General features: G+C 41.6%; 1 protein-coding gene across 2 annotated transcripts in view; it reads left to right on the forward strand.

The window, feature by feature from the left end:
* The window catches only part of arhgap10 (Rho GTPase activating protein 10), a 79,349-nt gene that overhangs the window by 887 nt on the left and 56,222 nt on the right, over positions 1-22,240 (forward strand). For both annotated transcript variants that reach the window (XM_079500164.1, XM_079500165.1), the window contains exons 2-3: positions 19,469-19,564; positions 20,083-20,144. In XM_079500164.1, coding sequence (XP_079356290.1) covers positions 19,469-19,564; positions 20,083-20,144 — 158 coding nt within the window. The remainder of the gene's footprint in view (positions 1-19,468; positions 19,565-20,082; positions 20,145-22,240) is intronic.

The following is a 22,240-nucleotide window of genomic DNA, read 5'->3' on the forward strand; positions in this document are numbered from 1 at the left end:
CAGCTGTAGGTGAAGTTTGGGAGTTCACTGTCGCTGGCTTGGTGTAATATTGGTTAATTGTATTAATGTTAATGTTTATTGTTACCTTTTCCCTTGAGTGTAATGTATATTGCCTGCAGCAATGTAGGTTGAGGTGAACACTGCTGTGCTGCTTTGATTGAACATTTTATTAACAGTTTGCAGAATTACAGTACATTTCAAGCACAAACTCAATACAAAGGCTGTTAACTGTGAGTGGACGACCCAATTAAGCATTACACTTGTTTACAACAGGGTCTACCATGTTCAATTCATCAAAACATTTAGAGACGTACAAATAGACACTTCTATATAGACAAAGAACAGTACAGGAATTCATCATGCTGTGGCATGCTTGTGGCTCACAACCCTTCCGGTGTCTGTTGTTGAAATGATAACTGTCTAGCAAGAGCTGAGGTTGCAGTCTGTTTCACCCACGAATTTCACCCACTTTGTTTTACTTCTGCAAATCTGTGATGTGACAATAAAGCTTAAGTGGCATTGCTGACTGTAATGCTGGACTTTAGTCGGATGTTCTAGCTGATAAACAATTATATCAACAGTATACTGCTAATACTGTACTAGGAAGGACTGGAGCACTAATTCACAGCCTTTATTCTGTTAACATTATGAAACGAATATTTTCGACCCCTGCTGTACTGTGTCTTCATCAGGGCTCTGAAGCAGGTGAACCAGCCTTTCCTTGTTGGATATTATGTGATGCTGGTGAAGTCCTATTCACCTACCATTACTTTACTATGAATTTCTGGTACTGTACATAATAGACACAGGCAGACACAGGCACAGTAGCAGTCTGTGAAGTTCAAGTCTTCTTGACTGAAATAAAGATTATTCAGAAAAGTGTATGCCATTTTGTCCACCATATACAGCAGGTGCATAGTTTGATTGTTCTTCAGAAGTCAGTGGACAGTTTTAGAATAATTCTTAGGCTCCATGTAACGTGTATTGACTGTGATGTTCTGCAGGTGTTTTGGGGCCTTATCCATAGAACCTGTACAGCTGCAGCTCATGGTACAACATAGGATGACCTCTGGTATTCATTTCACATCCATATAGGTCTGACTGTACATGTGAAAATGTGTGCACTGTGCAGACCATGCTGGCGTAAGTCTATACCCTGTGACCCACTTCAGACCCACTCCACTGCGGTCTTTAACAAGGCTGCAGTGCACCAGCCATTCTTCAGACACTTCAAAATTATTATTATTTTTCTCATTGGTCCAGCACAGTTAATGATACAGAATAACTACTTATCAGCTCTGATAAAACACACTAAACACAGGTGTGCATTTCGGATAGTAATTTTAGGATTAATGAATGACTAACCCATATTGAATATTAGACGTGGCAGGGCTGCAACAAGGCTTACAGTATGACACAGTAGTTATACTCATAAGCTTTCTTAAAGCACAGTGAAAAGCCGTCTGACGATTTCAATAGACACTGTGTGCTCAGTCTACCCACTCTCAGGTGTAGCTACCACACAGAGGGTAAGTTATAAAGTAACAGGTAACAGCCTTGTTCACTCACACTCCCAGGGTGGAGTCCAGTCACAGCTAAAGCCCTCATTACTGGGCACAAGTGTAACAACCTTGCCTCACCAAGTTGCTGTCTCTGTCTACTCTGTTGTCAAGAGAGATCAAAGAAAATGGCTCTGCAGTTTAGTCTTTTTTTGTTTACCGTGGTTTTTTCTCTGGTCTGTGTAGTTGCGAGGAAGGCCTTTCTTTGACGCGTCTTTGACATGCTACAGATACTAGATAGATTTCCTAGATATTTGATCAATATCTTCTTCTCAGTGTTTTTGATGACCAAATTTGATTTGGGACAAAGCTATTAAGCAGTATAATGTTCACCACTAGGTAAGGTAAGGTAATTTTATTTATAACTACATCTGATGGTGCCCAACTGCCCATCAGCTTTATGGAAGAATGTTTTGTACAAAGCACATTTGAATCAATAGACTATCCCAAACAAATAAAAGAAGTATGCCATTGCCCTTCTTCTTCTTCTAGTTATGCATTTCACATTTCTTTTCCCTCAACTCTACAGATGCAGATTGTCTGTTATTTTCTAAGCAGTTGTATAAAATACCAGGTTTCCTTTCTTTAATAAAAGGACTGTGGTTATGCTACAAATCAGGTTGGCAGGTTGCCTTTCTGCAATAAACATCTGTATAGTTAGTTGACCGTGGCAGTTAATGGATTAAAGTTGGATAAGAGTTCTAGTGTGTTGTTGGTTCTGCCTCACTGACCCGCTGCTATGGCTTGTCAATAGAAGGTTGATCTTATGCCCTAGCTGTGCCCTGGGCCCTGGCTACACCCTGACTGCAGACTACATTGTACATTGTTGCTATATAAAGCCCCTCATCCCTTCCAGTTGTTGAAATAACTACATTTGCAAGCATTACAGAAACAATGGGCTTCATTCATGAAATGTGCATACTTCAGATTAGATCCTAAAGCACTCGTATGAGCATTACTACGAACATAGTCTGATTCTTCATTGTTGTTCCTAAGTGAATTTGTTCCTTGTGTGCTCAACACATGGTCAATATGATCTGCTGCACTAGACTTTACTTCACTCATCTGCAGTAATCCAAAGTGTATGCCCTCAAACTTCAATAAAGGGCCAGGCTACACATTATTAACAAACTATAGCAAGATAATAGAGAAACGCCCCTCAGTTTCTTTCATTTTGTGACCCTGGGATGATCTCATGTTTTGTATTGTCAGATGGACCTTCCACCTCTCTCATACTGTTCCAAATCTCCAAGTCCCAGGCCATGCTCGGCCTCTCTCATTCCACTCCCTCTGCCTGGGAGGATGTCCCGCAATGGAAAGTCCTTGGTTCTGGGAGGAAATGTTCAATGCAGGACCCTGGGGCCGGAGAGCTGTGACACGGAAGTGCCCACTAGAAGAGTGACAACACTACGCTCCTGTTTCTGGGAGCTTCCTCCTCCAGAGCAACCACTGTCCTGTCAGAACCCTTGTTAAACAACCCCCCCCCCCCCCCAACACGTTTCTTTACAATGGACATAATTGGTATTACAGGTACAATACTACAAGTTCAAAGGCAGTCCTGCCTATTTTACTTCAAAAACTATACCGTAAATGTCAAAGGGAATCTGTGTAGATTTGATGTATGATACAAAATGGTTGTAAAGAAAACGGGAATGTCTAATAGCTGCCCTCTACCCTATCAGAAAATCTGATCTGTTCAGAGCTGAAAATCTCATTAATGGGGAATGACCTTGGTTACTTTGTCCATTGGTTTGTTTCTTATCACACTTAAATCTTGTGAGATACTTCAATAAGTTTGCTATTTAAAGTGTATACACTAGAACTAGACTAGAACTGTACAGCTAAAAGATAGTGTACCGGTAATGGCCCCACTGTAGGAGTTTTAAAGTTGTCGGCGAGTCATCAGATCGTTTATGTATTTCACACTACAGGAGTCTTTTTTTAAATTGGCTGTCATTATATCTTTGTGGCTTTCACACCAAACGATTGGCCGCCGACTAGGGATAACACACTGCAAGAGTTCACCAGGATGCGATCCAGACCCGATACATATAGGCTACATAATTTGTTTTTTATTCCAATTCATTTTGACATTGCACATACCTGCAGGATGCCGTGATTCAAGCGCGAGACCGACACAGGACGCCCCCCTCCCCTCTCTCTCTCTCTCTCTGCGTGCACACACAGGAATAGGCTATGCTACACGCATACAAGGTGAAATGTTTGTGATAGCGTAGCGTAGCCTACGTGCGCTAGGGCCCAGCAAAATATCCCAGAAGGGGTGTAAACATTTGTCGCTTCCAGCCCGCATCCTTGTTGTGGGGCAAGTAGGACCCTAGGAGAGACACAGATCAATCACTTTGCTAGAGTGACATGACGAGCTTGTAAATGTAAACAGTGACTTTTCCATGCTATTACACTACTTTAATGGTGCAGATTTGCTCGGTTCATTCATACTGTCTGGACTTTCTATCAAACAATCAAGTATCAAGCAAATGTGCACAGAACGGTGGATGCATAACAGCCAAGCACTGGTCATTTAATTAAGCCACATACACATTTATATAATCTATGAGGTTTCTATTTTAATTGGGTGTCTAGCTGGTCATTTTATTTATATATTTATATATCACTATTAGTATAATTGTAATCCATCTACAACCTAATGAGCTTGCAGATCAGCTATTTTCAATGAACAGATTTAACAGTTAAAAACTTTTCTGCAGATGTTTTCGCTAAGCAATTACATGTAGGCCTATAATAGTTTGTTCCTTCAATAAGGTAGGCTACTGCGCTGCGCGCCAGTTGTAGCCTTGAACGTGGGGCAGTAGCGGTCAAAATCATCTTTCCATTCTGTGTGCGAGTGTGTTCATAATATCCCCAATTTTGCAGAGATAAAGCTCTCTTCCTAATAGCTTGTATGTATGTTGAGCAAGCCTCGTCTTTCCATTAGTTTTCCGTTCAATCTTTAGTCGGCAAATGAGTAATTTTACAAACACAAAGCGTGAATGACAGTTCAGCTTTGGTTCAGTTTGCCCCACAACACGGCGAGAGGGTGGAGATCAGAGATCTATGACGAGACGTTGCTGGAAACTATAGCGAGACAGGACGTTAAATCTCAATTTTCATTACATAATTCTCTGTCTCTCTCCGTATGTGTACACACACACACACACATACACAAGGTCCAAATGTTTGCAGCATTGATTCCGATGCGGTTTATCAACATTATTCAAGTGAAATGTGTAACGGCAATATTGGGCTAATATAGCTAGTACCAATATGTACGACACAGGGATTTACCGACGGAATAAAGGTTATATATGTTATCATCTGATCAACTATCGATACAGTTGACAGACAGACAGACAGCAGTGCTGTGAGCACAGCTGTCCTGTGCTCTCATTGGCTGTAATACAGGCCTTCTCGGTGCGCACAGTCGCAACCCAGTTCACACTGTATGATGTCCAGTCAGCGACGGACAGAGTAAAATATTAAACCTGCTAGATATTCAGAAACGCTCAGGAAGGCGTCGGCGAGCGCTTTTATCGGCACTGGATCTTCTTGCAGCTCGATTTCACACAGTGAGCAAAAACTTGGCGATCAAAGCCCGATCTTGCGTCGGATCGGGAGTTTTGTCGGCGAGCGCCAAAAATGCTCCCGACAGCATAATCAGAGCAAATATCGTGCAGTGTGTACGAGCCATAAGTGTTGTATCTTTTGGTAAAATAAGTGTTAAATGGCTCGATATTATGTAACTAATAATTGCTATATAATTCATTTTAGACTGTTCATTAACACTTTTTTGCTGGGGAATTCTTCAAAATAATGGCGCTAGATTGCCAGCATATGAGGCAGATTTTACTTTGAAAAGCCCCACCTTCCATTTGATTTGATTCCATTGATTTTTATATAATGGTTTGATATCAATAAAAAAAGACCTAAAGATGCCTATACACGTCCAAGGCACCCCGTGGTTTTGATTCTATAGTCATTAGCATAATTAGTGTTTTAACAAGCGTCTTCCCGTATCTCCTGCTCTTTAGTAAACAGAACACCAATTTCATCCAAACAGGAGAGAGAAGAACTCGAGATTGGATTAAATTGGCAACCCCTTGAAAATGTATGTTTTGTGTTTGCTAAAGACAGGGAGACCTCCTGTAAACACTCTAGCAATGATTACTATTGCATTAAAGAGCTTTAACCTTTTTAAACAAAGAACCTTTTGTTTTAACCAAACACTATCACTTTATATACAGCACCTTTAAGCAGTGGCAGTGGCAAGAGGGCAGTGTATGAGACCATCATGACCACTGGATTTCCTCCCGTCGATGTCAATTTACCAACAACAGTACTTTGACTTTCATCAATGTGAAATTATATTTGTCTCTTTTGCAGGCATATATTTGTCTCTTTTGTAGGCATATCTCAGAGCGCACTGCCATATTTGCACTGGCTAGCTGCCGCTCCCCGCTAATCACATTTACTGATGCTGCCAAAGAGGCAAATCGCAATCTTTCATTAAAATTGCATTAGCAGAGACGTGAGGTCATGTAGGAGGAACGCTCTTCCATCTCTAGCTCTAGCAGAGAGGCACAGAGAGGCCTACTATAAGTGAAACTGCATACCTGTCATGATTGTACTATAGGAGCTCCTTTTGTGGTGCAGGTGAATGTGGCGGAGTGTTAAAGGAAACTTCACCCCACAATGATTCAACAATGAATCATTTACCCTATCATTACCCATGATGGATTGAAAACAAGCAGAATTTTCATTTGTATCACTAAACCTGAGGAAGGTCTGGTCTACATGACCAAAAAGTTGTTACATTAATAAAACTTCTCTTGAGCGTGCAAGTAGCAGTGTACGCCTGCAGGTATAATCTGTCAAGATTCATCTCGCCTACGCACCGGCTTGTAAACAACTGTAACTGGGTGTGTGGAATTCCTTTTTAATTTGTATCGCATACCTTTATGGTGAATGAAGAATCGCAAAACATTGCCTTAAACATCGCTTTTAACTTAAGCTGAAAAAGAAAAAACATCTGTGTACTAGAAACTGTCTCATGCACAAACTATAAATATGACTGGGTGTGTCCGTCAACAGTACACGTGGGCCCAGGTGTGTGCATCGTTCGTGCATGAGAGAAGTGTTTTAAACAATTGTTTCAGGAAAAAAGCAATGTTTCCGAAATACTGAGGACTGGAGTGGATGAAGGCACGTGGTGTGCTTACATTGTGAGTGTTGTTTTGGGTTTGTTAACAGATTTATCTTTATATGAAGTTTGTGTTTTTAAAAACAGACTCAACTAAACTCTTGTTTCTTTGTTTTTGGATTATTTTGGGGATGAAGTATTCATTAAAAACGTTGGGTTGGTCTGAACTCCTGTGAGAGGATGACCATTACATGGTGATGATGGTGACGTGGAGGGGTGAAAAAGGGCAGCATGTAAAAGTCTTTGTGAATCAGTGCGTCGCCTTGTTAGTTGTTGCCATGGGAACAATTATAATATCAACAGCCAGGCGGTCAGTCCCTGAGAGGTCACCCTGGGGGAACCTGTCAGGCAGGCTTGTTTTGACATTTGAGGACCAGGGAGGTCTTGGGGGTGACGCAATGCCTGATGCTGTGGAGGATGTAATGCTGCGAAGCACTAGACATCGGCAGAGTGACTCTGTGACAGTCGGACTGAAAGATAGAGGGGGGCAGGCCTCCAGGGAGGAAAAAGGTGGGAGCAGAGTGGAGCGAGCGTGGACTCCAGCTGGAAAAGATTGACGAGTGGAACAGGAAGGACAGGGGAAAGGCATGGTCATGTAAACACCGGACACTCTTTGAGAGGCTGGACCGGGCCACGCTTTGACCCAAGTGGCACATCAGATAAGAGTGTAGAAAACATAACAAACAGTTTAGCGGTGCCAACAAATACACCGTGCACTTCTGTTGATAATACACCCGAATGGATCTTCAGCAGTTGAACTTTGACTTGTGCGTGTCTCTTATTGGATTTTGTGCGGGTGGGGCTTGTGTTATGTGTGAATTGGTTGGTGCAATAGGGTTATGGCCTTCCTAAAAGAGATGTACTGTATAAATAATGTCCTTTGTCAGGCTGTTTTGACAACCCCCCATTCTGCAGGTTAAATAAAAAACAACCAAACATTATATTTAAAGCTCTACTTTAGTGAATAAAGTGTATTCGTATGGTAGAGTATGTTCAAACAATATAACAATTGGGGTGGTTGTTGTATTTGGTCTCCCAGCTCTTCTATTGAGACATTTTGATCATGTGTCTACAGTAGGTTGGACACAATTTCTCTCCATAGCAGCCAAGCAGATGGGCTCTATTAGCTCAGTGGTAAATCCAATTTGACCGGGTTCAGAGCCGGAATTAGCATCACTTCCTCATCTCATATGGCTAAATGTCTCCAATCTGTGATTTGTCATTTAATTAAATTAAGTAAAAGTTATTATATAATAATGCCGGTTGTTAATGTGTGTGTGTGTGCTATGCCATTTGTTTAGTACTGCTCGTAGTATTACAGAGTCTGTTTTTTGCTTTGGGTTTCTAAGGACCTGGATTAGTCTTTGTGTCTTCCCACCAGAGAGTAAACAGACTTAGTGTTATTGACGGGCACTCAGTCATCACTGTATATTATTAGTAATGGTAGTGCGTCACTGCAGGGCTACACCCCCCTCCTCTGATGATTAAGCATGTAGATTCTGCTGACATGGAACAAAAGGCAGAGGAAGTGTGGAATTGTGGATACAGTCATGCAGCAGTCTTATTACTTTGCCGTGACATGTCACAGGATGCATGCCACCTGTCTGCATGTTAAAGGTTTTTATTTTTTTGAAATTATGTTTTTATTTTGGTCATCGTGTACAAGCATAATGAACAACTACATCATGAGATCAAGTGCATTACAATCGTGTATATATATATATAAAGGTATATTTCCCATGTTCTTAATGGTGACCAAAGTTACAACATTTTCTTTTTTTCCTGGAGCAAAAAAAAACAACGAACAAACAAGAAAACTAAAGACGAACATCTGGGCAGCTCTGAAGGGAAAGGGGGGGAAAGGGCATGTTATAGAATTTTAATGAGCTTTTCATTTGCGGTTACCAGTGTTCATTTTGTTGACTAAGAACAACTATTAAAAGACTAAGATTTTGTGGGCACGGTCGGTAGCGCTGCCGCCTCACAGAAGGTAGAAGGTCTTCGATTCCTGCCGGGGACGCTGGGGGCGTTCTCTCTCCTACAGTATACCCAGGCGGAGTTGGTGAAAGGGTCTGTGTGGAGTTTATATGTTCTCCCCGTGTCCCTACTCTCACAAAAATCATGCAGTAATCCAGGTCTTTAATCTTTATACTGCCTCCCCCTGGTCATCCGGAGCTCCTGATGGAGGAGAAAGGAACAGGTTGGAATAACTTGTTCTTCCTTCCACGCGCTATGTCCTACAGGGGAAACTCACTCTCCTCATGCATTGAAGGAAGCATGAGCTCAGTTCGGGGCTCTCCCCAGTCAGGTTGGCAGAGGGAGATTTGCCAGTTGCCTAAGCTGTTGGCACCGGTTGAAAAATGGGTTTCAAATTGTCCATTGGATATAAATGTAGAAAGAAAACCGAGACCAAGATTTTGATATTTAGTCGACTAAGATTGGCTAAGAGAACCATTTCAGATGACTAAATAGCACTAAAACTAAATGGTGTATTATTGAAAAGACTAAGAATTTCCTGTCAAAATGAACACTGGAGGCTATTAATATAATTATGCCTCGATTATGATCCATGTCAGAGGCTTATATCTTGTGCAATCAGCATGTTTCATTCACAGAAAAACAATGCCTAGTTCCCACCCACCCCCTGCAAAGAAACACAATATTATTCATGACCTTGTGCAATGTCATTGGCTCTATTCATTACACGCCAGCTGTATTCATGGAATATGATTAGATTAATTTCCCAGTATGGAACCGTAAAGCCTAATGGTACGAGTCTGAACGTCACCTTGTCCTTTTTCCTTTTGTGACAGCGTCTCTTGTTAAAAGACTTTGCCCACCCTGTATAAAGCAAAAGTTATACTTTGTTTCTATCTTAACAACATACACGGAAAATAGCAGATCTATAATCATCATAATAAAACTAATATTAAATAATATGACTTGTATACATGGGATGTCGTTCTGCAATGCTTTGTGTGAACTTGTGGATCATACATTTTCAGTTCAAAACATGTTTATGTCATACAGCTAGGTATTTAATACAATTTTTCTCCTGCATTGTTCCTTCTAACATTTTTTAAAAAGAACTTGGCCCGTGGTATCGGATTAATGTAAGGTCGGGCCTCCCATGACTCATACTCTGAGGCGAGGCAGGCCGGGGTCTCTCTAGTGTTCCGCATGGAAAGTATCCAAGTTTGACAGCTCACAGGTTTTCACTGAAATGCCTTGCTTTAAAAGGCAAAAACACAGGAGAGGCCTTCGCCTTGGACTCCCATGCCCTAGTGTGTGGTATTTTGTTCTGTCCTGTAGGCTAGCAGCTATCTCTTGCATCTGTAAATGCAGAGCTTTCATCTGACACAGTTGTTATTGTTCCACTGACTGTATCTAGCTGATGTCTCTGGTAAATATATTGACGCTGTACAGAGACACAGATGTCATTTCTGTTTTGTTTTTTTGGTTTTCAATCTTCTTTTTTTCCCCCCTTTTCTTTGAATGCTCTCTGTAATCATTTGATAAACCCCACTTGCTGAAGCCAATAGTTCATGACTTCCCACCAGAATCACTTTTTGAGTGAGTGTGAAGTTCAGACAAGTAAGGTGCTTTGGTGTGACAAGTAACCCATTCCCAACATTAAACCATGGACACAGGATCACACACACCATGGACATACACACTAACATAGGTAATAGAGCGCCGAAGTCCTGCCGTCAGTCACTCATCCCCTGGTTCACGCTTCACTGAAGTTTTTCTCTATTGGAGAATAACATGGGGTCATCTTAAAATCGTCTCGTATAAGAATTGTGGTTCAAACTGTCTTGGCGCTATTGTTTGGTAGGTGTCTCTGTATCATTTAAGACAGTCAGTCAGTCATATATGATACAGTCCGTTTCTAGCGAAAATTTAACTAATTTGGCAGCAGTAACATTAGTAACTCTATAGTAAGAGAAATCTATGAAAATCTGGGAACTAAATCGTTACCATGAAACTAGGTTGATTTCATGATTCTGAATCCATTCCAAGCATTAGTTTTGCACAAAAAACACTCCTTGGGAGGAAAACGGCCACACAAACGTGATGAGGTCAGCACATTTGGTCAACTGGATATGGCCTAATTTAGCCCAAGGAGTGTTTTTTGTGCAAAACTAATGCTTGGAATGGATTCAGAATCATGAAATCACCCTAGTTTCATATGTCACATGCTACTTAAAGAATGATGAAATTTGGACTTTTTTGCCTTATATAGGATGTTATGGGTATGGTCACATATTATGCTAATAACTCATTTTTCCCATGGGAGTTGAATTTCAAACTTTTAGTACATGTTATTAGACACCTTTAGAAACACATTGGTGAAGAAATTTCTTGGTAACGATTTAGTTCCCAGATTGGTCAAATACCTGATAAAATGCCCTTACTACTAGTCGATTCTTCATATACATAATTACATATGAGTGAAGCGGCCAGGATGATTTGTTTATTGAGGCGATCTAAAACGCCTATATGGGCCATATTTACGTCAGACTTCGGTGCTCTATAGACTATCAACCGACTATCTATATCTCATGTCGAATTCCGTCTTTTTAGTTTTTCGTGAGTTGAAAAGGCATTCAACTTCCACCTCTGTTGCTGTAAGAAGACTGCATGGATGAGTGGGATTTGTAGAGGACTGTATTGTGTGCCACGCTCACTCACACATGGTGCTAATCAACAGAATACGAATCTATCGACTGACATCATCACTGTTGCTAGGGTAAGCGCCTATTGTAAACAGTGTTTTGGACCAGGAGGCCTTCATCACTGACATGAAGGAGAATGTCTATGAAATTAGTATAACTAGTGAAGTCCATATGAAAGGGGCAACATTGGTGGTTGGATGAAATGAGTTTTAGACAATGATGACAGAATATCATGTTGATGACGTCATCTATCTATAAACCAAGTCTATGTACGCATGTGTATGTACCTACATATGTAATCCACGTAACTCGAAAACCCCACAGACTTCAAATTTGACACACGTGTCCATCCGTCGGATTGCCCGTTGTCCAGAACCAGCACAAAAGCCTCTGACCAGGCTTTGGTCAGGGCCCAAATCTAGATCACCCCTAGTTCTCCATATATGTCCTGTTCCGACATCACAATGATGTTCTGACATCACATTGATGTTCTGACATCACAATGATGCACGACCTCTCCATTTATTAGCCAATTGATCACACCTGATCACCCCCCAACGGGTACTGATCACTCCTAGATCTCCATATTTTGAGCTGGCCTGTTCTGACATCACAATGATGCGCAACCTCGCCCTTTATTAGCAAATTGATCACACCTGATCGCAACCCAACCAACGGTCAATGTTCTAGTATTGATGATGTCAGTTTTTCCAAAATATTGATTGGAGGGATGGTGAACGATCTAGTTGTTGCGAAATTAGCTGCAGACATAGACATAGGGCACAGACAGACCCTCTTCCAGACGGCTCAACATTATAAGGCTTACGGTTTCTGAAATGTACATATTTTGTGTTACATTCCCATACACTCACATTGTGAAAATGTAAGCACTAATACATTTACATAAATTAAACTAGGAAATATTGCTTAGCAAGAAACAAACTAAACACTATTCCAATGCAGATTGACAATTGTATATGTTATATGTGTATGTGGCACTAAACTGCAGGTTAGTAGTAGTGTACCAAACCATTGTTGATATAAGATATGAGACACTAAACCTTCTGGCAACCGCAATATTTAAAACAAACGTTAACAATGAAAAGTAAAATAAACAACACTCGGCAAGTGCATTTGCTAGAAGGTTTTTGGGGGCGGATTTTAAAAGACTTCCAGCAATGAATCTGTGTAGTGGCTTTAGCGTACTTTTACAAACCATCACCCCGCCCCAACCCACTGCATTTCTCCAGCTGGGCAGCCTACAAGACTCTTATCTGTTGTTTAAGAATGCACCACCATGCTTTACAGGCGGCCTTTGCACCCTTTAAAGAATGCCCTGATTTCGCACCAGATACAGTATACAGTGTGGTTGAGTAGTTTTTCAAGGTTCAGTGGAATGTTGTCAAAACATGTTCCTTGGTAATGCATGCTGGGAGGAGGGGTACTGAATTTTCCACTCCGTTTCTGTCAGTGTTGTTAGGACTACGTCACAAGTGCAGTTCTTCTTGACCAAGCTGTCAAAGAAAAGTGTGTTATGACGGAACTCAGGGCAAACTAGAAAGTGTCAGAGCGTAGGTCTCTGCCAGGACTGGTTGTCTACCCATTTCTTTATCTATATAAAACATTTTTTATTGTATGACCTACGGTTCACGGTGTAGTTAAAATTGGCCAAAATATATGAAGCGGACTGTGGTTCTTTCTTGGGCTACGTTACAGATTGTTTTGCATTTTGTGCAAAACGGGCCCACAAACTTTGAAATGGAATGGATGCCTCTGCATGACAGGGGCATCCTCCTTCCTGAGCCAAGCTTGCACCTGACCGCATACCTGATGGTTGAAAAGCGTAGGTTGATGTTGGAACCTCTCGGGCCACTTCCGTCGGGCCCACTTCAGCCAGTACCTAAATACCAGCTGCAGGGTCATCAGCTGGGAGCCATCCTTCACTGATGTTTCGCCCCTTTAATCACCAGAACATCTCAGGATGGTGGGGCAGCGGTCAGGGACATCTCCCTTATTCTGATTATGTAGAGTTATGCTAAATTATGACTAGGGATGTAAGTCAACAATGGTTACCTACATAAATAGTAAGGTTTTCATAATCAAACTTTGTATATACTGTACTAACAGGGTGTTTTTGCATGTATAGCTTAGGGCACGGCGGACAAAATCAAATATCACTATCTTTGACCAAATACCTCACATGTCAAAGTCAATTATTATGTTTAACATAACATGTTTCCCACTAAGTTTCATGCTTGACCATACTTCAGCTCTGTTTTGAGAATACTGTCCCTAACCCATAATTTACTAACTCCTACTCAGAACTACACAAGACTGTGTTTACATCACTTGGAGTTTTGGAAGTTAGATGCACCTTTGACTACAGCCTAGAAGGGACATTTTAAATATACACAAATATCAAGGTCTCCTGAATGCACTTGTCGCCTGAACAAAAAATGTAATCTTTACACAGCTGGCTCTGGCAGAAGATTTGAAGTAGCTGCATGTCAATATTAGCTGCATGATTAAAACAAAAAAACTTCTGAACATGCTTTCATAAAATAAAAATGCAATTGTTTGATTTGGTTGCTGATATTGTCGATAATCATTCTGGAACCTTAAAGGTTTCATGACGTTATTTATTATTTTTTATGACCTCAATTACACCCACATAACCTGAACTTTGAACATTCAGTGGATTTTCTGTGGGGTGGGGTTTTCTCTGTGTGTTCTGAAGCCTTTTGAGCTACAATGAAAACAGGCAAAATCCCTCAACAGTGACATCAGCTGCTGGCAAATTCTTATGTCATATAGGCCTACGGGATTTGTGGACTCTTACCTCACAGTCCACAGGCAAGTCAGAGTACTGAAAACCCAAGACCACAGAAAATCTACTGAATGTTAAAAGTTCAGGTTTTTTGGGTGCAATTGAGCTCAGAAACCTAAAAAAATATATATATTAAGAAATATATATATATATATATGCACGCATGAAACGGATACGCACACACACATACAGTACACGGCATTCATGATTTAGGCCTAAGTAACGGTGCTCTTGATGATGTTTTTTTACATTGACCTATTTAGTTGTTGTTGTTTGCGTGTACAGGACGTGACAAATGTAGACTGTCCCCAGTTTTGATTAATTACCTAATGTTAGGCCAGCGTGCTATCTTGCATAACATAACAAGCTAAAAACAAAGCCATTATGAGCCAGTAGCCACGCCTCAAGCATTGCTTGTGCCCATTTGTTGGGTCTGGCTGTGGTTGGAATAGCCCAGGGCCTCATCCATTACATTCCCTATGGATCCTGGCTAAGTGCATGCAGATAGATGTCTGATAGTCAATTGGCAACACTTCATTACAGCCATGCAGCAATGGTCCTAGCTTATAACCTTTAGCAACGCCTGGCTTCCTTATTCAGTGTAGGCAGGTAAAGGAAAGCACACATTATTATTTTATTAGTCCCAACTGTGAAAGTCTGCCTCATATTTACAAGGATTTAACAACACAAACATAATTTTTTTGATTTACCATGTGCTGTAGGCTACACCCTTGTATTGTAGCTATGTACAATATACCTTATTTTTGACAAATATGAACATACAGCTGGGCAATAGAATAGATATAACTATGTTATATCAATATTATCGATGTTATGATATGAGACTCGGATATCGTCTGGGATTTCGGATTCAGTAATATTGTGATATTCCTCATTTTTAAAGGCTACATATTACAGTAAAGCGGTTCTATTATCAACAATATTGATATCAATGTATTTGGTAAAAAAATATTGTAATATTGATTGAGTCCATATCGCCCAGCCGTATATATATATATATATATGAACACTGTTCATCTTGTATTACTTACATCCTGTCACAGTGAGATGATGTCAGAGTGCATCCTATAGGCATTAGTAAGAAACCTCTATTCCCACAGTGTGTTCACCATGCATTACTCTCACCAGCTGTCCATCTGATTTCTCTAGCAACAACAATGACCTCACCGAAAGAAAAAAAGGGACCCTTCCTGTTGCTGCTATTTAAAGGTCGGCCAGTTCAAAGAACAAAACATTGTAAACTAGAAAAAGTGCCCTTCTGGGCACAGGTCTCCACCAGGAGGAAGGAGGAAACATGTTTGCCAAACATGTTTGCCTTTGATGGCAATTGGATGATTTGAGGCATTTTGTTCCAAAAATGTGTTTTGCAAAAATCAACCTGTTGGTGGCGCTATAACAGGCCAATGTGAAAAGGGTGGGATATATTCCTCAGTCTAGTAAGAAAATGTGTGAAAGATTTCACGTAAATTGCATGCTGTGTTCATGATTTGAGGCTTTTGTTCAAAACGGGGCAATCTTGCTAACTGTGAAAGCCAATTATAGCCAATTAGGATGGAATATGAAATATCGGACAGATCCGACTTGAGCACATGACCATAGAGATACTGTGTAACGATTTGTGAGATTTTTGGACAGAATCTGGAGGAGTAATATCAAAAAATGTGTTTTACAAAAGTCGGCCTCCTGGTGGCGCTATAAAAGGCAGATGCGGAAAATGCAGGTCAAAGGTTTGTCCTTGGCCTCTAGGGAGTGTGCATGCAACGTTTCACGCAGATCGGTGCAGTTTTAGGTAAAAATGTGAAAAGCTGCCTCATGGTGGCGCTATAACAGGCCGTTCTGGAAAATGTGGGGCAGAGGTTCATCGTTGGCATCCAGGGAGTGTGTGTGCAAAGTTTGGCATCGACCGGGTTAACGGTGCCGGAGATTAGCTGGTAACGGACGGACGGAAGGACACACACACGGACGGACACACACACGGACGGAGTGCAAAACATACTCTCTCCCCATGCCTTCGGCCTGGTGGAGACAATAATAACGTGTAAGCCGTCTCAGTGTCCAGCCATTATCATCCTGTAGTTGAATGACCTCCACAAGCTGACCAGAGGGACTGACTACAGGTGCTTGTGAATCTCCACATTGTTACCTCGTTGCTTCCTAAATAGACTAGGACAAGTCATGATTTAATATTGACACACACTGAGTCATTCCTATGTTATCCTGGGGTCCACCTATGCTTCTATGGCATAGGCAGCTCCCGGCAGGATCCGCCAGGAGAATCTAGACGCAGCTGCGCCACACGAGACTAATTCATTATAGCGACAGAGAGAGAGGAGTGTGTGTGCGTCAATTTAACAAAGGTGCAGACGATCAGAATTCAGCAGAGAGTGATCGACGTTTGCGCTACTCTATGCCGAATTGAAGTGGACTCGGTCCCAGACTTTTTTTTTTCTCCCTGGAAATAAAAACGTCTGAGTTTCCGAGGCTATTCCTATGTAAGCTGTAACTGCTGCAAAGTTGTATTCATTTAACTGAGATTTGTTTTGTACTGCATGCAAAGTTAAAATAATGCAGATGATTCAACTGTGTGTTCATATCCAGAGCAGTTGCCCAAGAAGTGAATCCTTGAAATCTCAGCATGAAATGGTTGGTGTGAACTGATTTCTGTATTGCAGAGTGAGTCTCAGAGTCAGACTCCAATAGATAACTAATCTCTGGTGCCCTGATAGCTCACCTGGTAAGAGGCTCTAGTCTGAATAGGCCTTTATGGGTGTGAGACTGCTTGTGCATCCTTGTTTGGTGGCAGTTGGCACTGGCAAACATTATGAGTGTACGGTTAGAAAAATGGTCAAGACCTGCCTGTGATGCAGGGTTTAAATGGTTTTGATATAGGCCACTGAGGCAGAAGCTGTCTTTTGTGCTTAGTGCAGGCAGGCATTGTCCAACCCAATTCACATGTTTAAGCTTTGGGCCTATTAACATTGTAATCCATTGCGTGCATGGTGCACACAGCAGCCATGGTTTTGTGACTGTTGCTTCTATTAGCTTGTAAAAGATCGGAGCTATCAAATCAAGCTGTCAACCCATGCAATAACCTCAGTGTACTGACTGCAGACTCTAGCCTCCTGTAGTTGCTTGACTTAACAATCAACATCAATGCAATGGCATCATATGGGTATAACATGGACACAGACAGATGGACAGATACAGAGATTTATGGATTTTCGATTATCATAGCCCCCCTCTTCCCTTTTTCCAAAATAGATATTTGTGTTAGTGTCTTAGTTACACCATCATTGATGTGACACGCTATTGTGAAGCAGTTTATTCATGTTTGTTCATGCTGTGAGCGAGTAAGCTGCTCTGCTGAGGCTGAAGAACTCACAGGCTTGGATGGAGTACACTACAGTAGAGACAGACAACCTGTTGCTGGTCTCCCGCAGCTTGTTTGTAAAACAACCTGTTCAGAAGCAATAACTAGGTAATGTAGTTTAGTTGGTCTGTCACTCATAACCTCAGACATGTCCAATTTATTGCATTTAGCAGTGTGTGCCAGTGGACTAACGTAAACGTGTGAATTGAGCGTTAAAGATACCAAAAGACAGTAGCGTCATTTCAGATGGTTTGCATCGATCTTGTAGGTGCAAGATAAAAATGCACGGAGGGGAACTTCTGCAATGGCTGCCTGCACTGCCTACACTCTGTTTAGCAGTTACAGACCAGTTGATCTTTCCCCACAGAACTCCAAACCAGCTGCCAGAGCTAATGATGTTGCTCCACAGGATACCACTCATAGCTCCAGTCTTAAAATACTCCTCGCTACATTCTCTCACACCTCCCCAGGGGATGGCCGTGGGGGCAGAGATTCCCAGCCCTGGGGAAATCTCGCCACTGCTTCCAAAATAGACGGGGGGCCATTTTTGTTTACTTATTGTACACTGGGTCTTTCCCTTGTAAGCAGTAACTGCAGTAAGCATTTGCATTTAGCAGCCCAGCTAAATGAGGCCTTGAATTCTCAGGATTTCTTGAGGTTTGATGTTGTGAAATTTGGTTTGATGGAATCTTATGGCATTTGGCCTATTACATTCCCTATGTCCTATTGATTCTGCAGTGCACACACACACACACACACACACACACACACACACACACACACACACATGTTGCGATCCGATCTTCTGATCGGCTTTTTTATTTCATTTATTTTATATAACTTCATTGACTATGCGCTCTGGCTTTCAATGACCCTTTAATTCATCGTTGTTGCAATGGAACTATCACCTGAGTTTCCCCTTTGGGGCTCAATAAAGTTAGCTAGCTTTAACAAGATTAATGACTGAATCTTATTTTGAGCATAAACATTATCAAGATTAAGGTTTTTCAAATAAAACTTGTCAACTTAGTCTGACTATGCATGTGCATGTGGTCCGACTGGGTTATCATAATGTATAATGATCTATTACATTTTGTAGGCATAAGTATAATGACCAATCAATGACAACCTATGGTGGGATGTACATGTACTGTATGTAGTACAGTATCAGCCAGCTAACAGTGGGTATAATGGATCGTAAAGATACAGGATGTCGGAATCCTTTGGTGGCATAACCATCAGGATGTTTGCTGAGTACACAGGAGCAGAAATAGATGCCAGGTAGGCACTAGGTGCTAAATATAATGAAATGCTTTTGATTACCCTCATGAAAATAGTCTATGATTAGTACTTGAGCCTATGCACTTCATACCAACCATCAACCTGTCCGCCCTTTATAAAGACATGGTAGTGAATTGCTATTATAAACCCAGCTCGCCTTTTTCAGCTGATGTATTCAATAGAGGCATTTCTACGTGTGTGGTGCAGTGGTGGTGCGTGTGGCCCATTTCAGGTCCTCAGTGGAGTTTGAAGTGACCTGACCATCTCCCCCTAGTACAACACCATCAATTTAGATGTGGGCATTCTATCTGCTCAGCCTCCTGAAGAGAGCCCTAGAGATATTTCTGCTATATTCAGACAACAACAAAGACCGTAAAGTGAGCTCAGATAGGACCGATAACCTACAACACAGACGCTTGATGTGCGGAACGAACGGACAATGTTTTGTGATTGTGGCCACCAGGGAATCCCCCCCAATAAATACACATTAACATGTGTATTTTTCTCTTCCTCCAGAACTCGGGATGGCCCAGAGGAAATTTGCCCAGTGCCTGGGAGAGTTTCACTTTGAGTACATCGGAGATGCCAAGACGGATGATGAACGGTGTATTGGTAAGTGTGTCCATCAGTCGCTACTGTTATTGCCACCAAGGCAGCCCACACACTGTTATGGGTGAGTTGTACAGACTTAGTTGCATGCCGGTATAGTGCACCAATACTAGCCGATCTACAAGCTCACAGCATGTCTGAGTGTGACGCATTGTGAGCTTGAACATCTGCTATTTCAGTCTGCGACAGAGTATAACTCAGGTTTTAATGCTTGTTTGGGGTTCCTTATCTGCCACCCAACTGAGAACATACAATTTTCCGAATGTGTGTGTGTGTGTGTGTGTGTGTGTGTGTGTGTGTGTGTGTGTGTGTGTGTGTGTGTGTGTGTGTGTGTGTGTGTGTGTGTGTGTGTGTGTGTGTGTGTGTGTGTGTGTGTGTGTGTGTGTGTGTGTGTGTGTGTGTGTGTGTGTGTGTGTGTGTGTGTGTGTGTGTGTGTGTGTGTGTGTGTGTGTGTGTGTGTGTGTGTGTGTGTGTGTGTGTGTGTGGAAATCCATTAAAGCATGTATTTCTGTCTTTTTCAGATGAATCCTTACAGGAATTCTCCTCATTCCTTAAGAACCTGGAAGACCAAAGAGAGCTGATGGTGAGCAGAACTAGTTCAGACCTGCATCAAATCTAGGGAAAATACCTGTTTGTGCGTATTTGCAAGTAATTGGTTTGTTTATGTGTGGGTTGTGTGCACTGTGCATGTAGCTGCTTTTGCCTCCATTTCCATGTCTACCGGCCTACGCACATGGCACTTAAATGCAACTAAGTTAAAGCATGTCTAAGGTCTCTGTTTAACATCAGCACTAATGATACCATTACGTGCCACTGCATGATATGTTATCCACCTCTACATTTAGTGGGCCAATGCCATGCGATAATCTTTGGAGTCAGTTTCAGATTCACTCACTCTATGTAACGCAATAGAGGATAGATAGGCAATGAGCATAACCTTAACTTAACCTGGGAGTGTCAGGGTGGGAACACAGCACGGCGCCGGGCACCCAAGCCTTTAACACCAGGACAGATCTCAGGGACTCCGAATGTGATAGGGCCCAAGGTCAGCAATAATATAGCCCATTACATCATGCCCGCCATAAAACCCTGTCACTGTTTCAGCCAAGACGGTAACGGTCATAGTTCACATTCAGTGTTAAAGGAGTTAAGGAAGGAAGTCTTGGAGTTTGAGCTTATGCTGGGTCACCTTGCGCTGAGCAATGGCTAGCCTAGCATCCTTCTCTCCGATAGCTGACAGTATGATGTCATTTCCGGACGGAAAACTCCCTCCGTCGGTGCACTTCACTTCATGCAGCAGTTCTTTACATTAGTGCATTGTGTAGCCAAGAATGCTGTGCCTGGATCGTGTCCTATGAACTCTTTATGACTTCTGCATAGGTTATGTAATAACCTGGACATGGATGATACAGATACTGTATGTGAACCTATTCCATTTCCTGCATTTCTTTTTAGTGAGCTAGCAGCACATCAGCTTAACAGTGGCAGTTTTCAAACCCATTCCAAAGAACATAAATGCCAAAGACAGCCCTCGGAAAGGAATGCATGATTTATGCAGCATTAGCTTTTCACTATAGATAGTAATGTCTTCCCCCACAGGTCTGTGGTTAAGAGGGTGGCTGGCCCATTGTTTTTGATCCGGTGGTTCAGGCCAGGCATAAGCTAGGCTACAGTATGATGTTTCAAATGCAGATCAACAACACAGCTCCTCTGCTCAGTACATTGGGATCATGACATCATAGTTTACAGCAACTGGAGGTGGGGTGGGCAGGCAGGCCATGACATGTGTTGTAGCCTTCCCGCAAACCATATTGTAGTGGAGGGAGGGAGAGGAATCATACACAACTTTTAATCACCGTTTATACATCCGCGCTGACATTCTGGGGCCTATTTTGTTCATCTACAAACAAACAAAATATGTAGGGCTGCAAAAATTGTTTAGTTCCACTTCCTTAGTGATGATTCTATTGATTTATCTTTTCGATCAATCCAATAATTGAAGATGGAATACTATCTTGGTGTAGACATGGCATCAGACCTGAAGGAACAGCCACATTAAGACAATTACAAAGTCAGCCTACTGTCACTTCAAGAATATCCTACTATTAAATCAACAAAACTCTGTCAGCCCTCAGTCGGTTGACCAATTGATCTAAAATTGCACGTAGGCATTGACCATTGTCATGGCTATGAGGATGCCAATTTATCTGTTTATTTGCAGGTATGGATTAGTATCACAGATTAAAGAGTTTATAACTCAGGAAGATTTTGAAAAACTTGTTCATGCAATTATCTTCGGTAGTCTAGCCTAGACAAAATAACAATTACTCCAGCGCTACTTATCCGTCAGACCACCGGTGCTCAAGGGAATAATGTTCAAGTGAGAGGAGACATGATGTCAAAAAGGCATAAAAAAAATCCAGGTCCAGGCACTCAAAGTGGATTTTATATGGTCTTTATTATTTTTGGGCTACAGACAATAATCTTTTTTTGATGGGCGCTAGCCCCTCCTATGCCCAGCTTTCCGTGTTTGGGTAAACACAAATATTGGCTTGTGTTTACACAGTGAATTTAAAAGCCTTAAATGACTTATAATGTTTTTGTTGTTGCACTTTGTCGTCATGATTTTAACGTTTTGTTGAAATGTGCTTGCTACTTACCTTGCTTTGCCTTGCTGTA

This window comes from Electrona antarctica (genome assembly GCF_951216825.1).
Source record: "Electrona antarctica genome assembly, chromosome: 4".
Lineage (NCBI taxonomy): Eukaryota > Metazoa > Chordata > Actinopteri > Myctophiformes > Myctophidae > Electrona > Electrona antarctica.